This window comes from Vicia villosa, linkage group LG1 (assembly GCF_029867415.1).
Source record: "Vicia villosa cultivar HV-30 ecotype Madison, WI linkage group LG1, Vvil1.0, whole genome shotgun sequence".
Classification (NCBI taxonomy): domain Eukaryota; kingdom Viridiplantae; phylum Streptophyta; class Magnoliopsida; order Fabales; family Fabaceae; genus Vicia; species Vicia villosa.
Genome location: NC_081180.1, coordinates 241,902,573 through 241,905,305, shown reverse-complemented (window position 1 = coordinate 241,905,305; position 2,733 = coordinate 241,902,573). Strand labels below are relative to the sequence as shown.

Genomic DNA, 2,733 nt, shown 5'->3' with positions numbered 1-2,733 from the left:
ATTACGGTTCGATTCTAAAATTGTTTGTGCTTTATTGTTTGATTGAACAATCAAGTTAGGTTATTTTAATTTCAGTTCAATTTAGTTCAATTCAGTTCTTAAATTTTTTGAATAGACCTATTAATATACCAACAAAAATAAATATGACATAGTAAAAAGAAAAACAGAGAAAAAAAATGTTGAACACTAAATTGAAAAACGAAGTGATGTCATTGTAGAATTGATGAATAAGAAATAAGTAATTAATTTATTTAAAAAGAAAAAACAATTCATGATCCTTATCATGTGCAAGATTGGACACATCAGAAAATCAAACTCAAATTACTAATTTAACTTCATCTAACCAAAAATCTCTTATAAATAGGCTTACAATATTGTCATAAAAACCAACCATCAATATTTCAAATAACATTTCTCCTAGCAATGATCTCAATATTTGCTCCTCTCATGGCTGTGTTAGCCATACTAACACATACCACATACGCTCAAAACTCACCACAAGACTTTCTCAACGCTCACAACCGAGCACGTTCCGAGGTAGGTGTCGGTCCAATAACATGGGATGCAAACGTTGCATCTTTCGCAAAAAACTATCTGAACCAACTTAAAGGAAATTGCCAATTAGTGCACTCTGGAGGCCAATACGGAGAGAATCTAGCTTGGGGCAGTCCTGACCTTACAGGAACAGCTGCGGTCGATATGTGGATCGACGAGATACAAAACTATGACTATAATTCGAACTCTTGTTTCAATGGTGAGTGCTTGCATTATACGCAAGTCGTTTGGCGCGATTCGGTTCGGCTTGGTTGTGCTAGGGTGAGGTGTAGCAATGGTCGTAGCACTATTGTTAGCTGTAACTATGATCCACCGGGGAACTTTATTGGTGAGTGGCCTTTTGAGAATAGTCCTTTTGAAATACCATTGAGCTTCAAGAAACATGATGGCAAGTGATTGAAGATGTTCAATATATACCATTGAACAGTCCATGTTATTATGAGTGTGAAAAATAAATGGCAAATTTGTATGTTTTCATATGTAATTTTGTGGCTTTTCTTGTTGTTTTGCATGTTTTTGTTTTATGTTTGGTGGGTTATTGTATAATTGTAATTTTAATGTCAATTCTTGTACACCTAGTGGGGAATTGATTGTTTATAATATATTTGGTTGATAAAGTAAAGATATATATTGTAACATGCATATGCCAGCATTTGCAGTATCAATAATATGCCCTAAATATTGTCAACTCTGATTTGATACAGCAACGACTCCAACGCAGAGCAAGCCGGACAAAAACTTCACAAAATTGGGCGACGAGAACTATGCTCAAAGAAGATGAAGGTCTTCATCCACTGTATTGACCTGAACCGGGCTGGAACTTAATCCACCCAACCCCAAGCACTGTCTTGGGCTGCATAAGCACTTTCCGAGAGAGTAATTGAATCTCGTCACCTTGCTCCTCAACCATTTCTACAATAGAATTTTTGCTTCTTGAACTAGGTGCTCAGCCGATATATCTTTTTCTCAAAAAAATTTCTCATTACGCCCTTTCCATATTAACCAAATACAAGCATACTATATAACATTGAATTTTTCTGTCTTGATTCTGTCTATTCCGCACAGCCCGATGAATTGTTGAAAGTTTGGAATAATTGAATTGTGTAGCGCAGTAAAGATGTTTAACCATCGAGTGATCACCGTCTATGCCTGCAGGTTTAAATCACACTCAAAACAAAATTTGAGAAACATTTTCTATAGTCCTGCAGCCAAATGAACATTCCGTTTGAGAACCGTTCAACATCCTTCTCTTGTGAAGGTTATCCTTAGATGAAATTCTATTTTGGAATAATCGCCACACCATAATTGCTACTTTTAAAGGGACAAATTTGCTCAAAACTTCTGCGAGTTTCAGCCTTTCAACGTCGATCGAATTCTCAGTACGTAATTATGTTATACGCCTCTTTAACACTATATACCCCTGAATCCCATGTCCAAGTATCAACTTTCTCATAATTAATGACAATCCTTTGCATTTTTTCCTTCAGTTCCTCCGCTAATGCACACTCTTCTCGGGACAAGTTCCTATTCCAATAGAAGTTCCATTGACCTGTACCAATTGCCAAGTCCTTTACTCTCATGTTTTTATCTTGACATATCGCGTAAAGACTCGGAAACCTATATTTAAGAGGAACATTATCACTCCAAGGATCTATCCATATTAATGTGTCCTCCCCATTTCCAATCACTCTGTTAAGCTTTATTGACATCCAATCACTATCTTTGGAATAAGTGTAATGAACGCGTTATTAATGTCGCAACTCAACCTGCCATTGTAGTAGAATTCAGCCAGAAATCGCAAAGTCTCTCTTATTTTTTTCCTTTTTTTTCCACTCTCTTTTTCATCAAAGTCAATTAAAGCTACTCAAAATTACCAAAGACAAAATCACTTAATCCTTTTCCTTTACACAAAGTTGTCCTAAATAATTTTAAGGCTCTGATCAAATTTTAAAATCTCACCTCTAATAAAAAAAACAAAACAAATTAAAATATATATATATTTTTCAGTTAAATTATAAACTAACATAAAAAGATATTAAAAATAAAAAATTATTTAAAAACATTTAAATACAATTTTGATGCATTCAACTATTATTTTCCCATTTTTTTCTATTCTTAGAATTATTTTATTTGTATAAACATTCATACAATTTGGTGAAATAAATTAATTCTTTGAAC

General features: G+C 34.0%; 1 protein-coding gene across 1 annotated transcript; it reads left to right on the top strand.

The window, feature by feature from the left end:
* Positions 1-401: 401 nt before the first annotated feature.
* On the top strand, positions 402-1,243 carry LOC131624569 (pathogenesis-related protein 1-like). The gene has a single exon (XM_058895519.1). It carries the CDS (start codon positions 424-426, stop codon positions 949-951), a length of 528 nt encoding a protein of 175 aa, XP_058751502.1. The 5' UTR covers positions 402-423; the 3' UTR covers positions 952-1,243.
* Positions 1,244-2,733: the final 1,490 nt, after the last annotated feature.

Excerpts from the sequence above, each read along its gene's own strand:
- LOC131624569 (XM_058895519.1), top strand. The coding sequence starts at position 424 with ATGATCTCAATATTTGCTCCTCTCATGGCTGTGTTAGCCATACTAACA.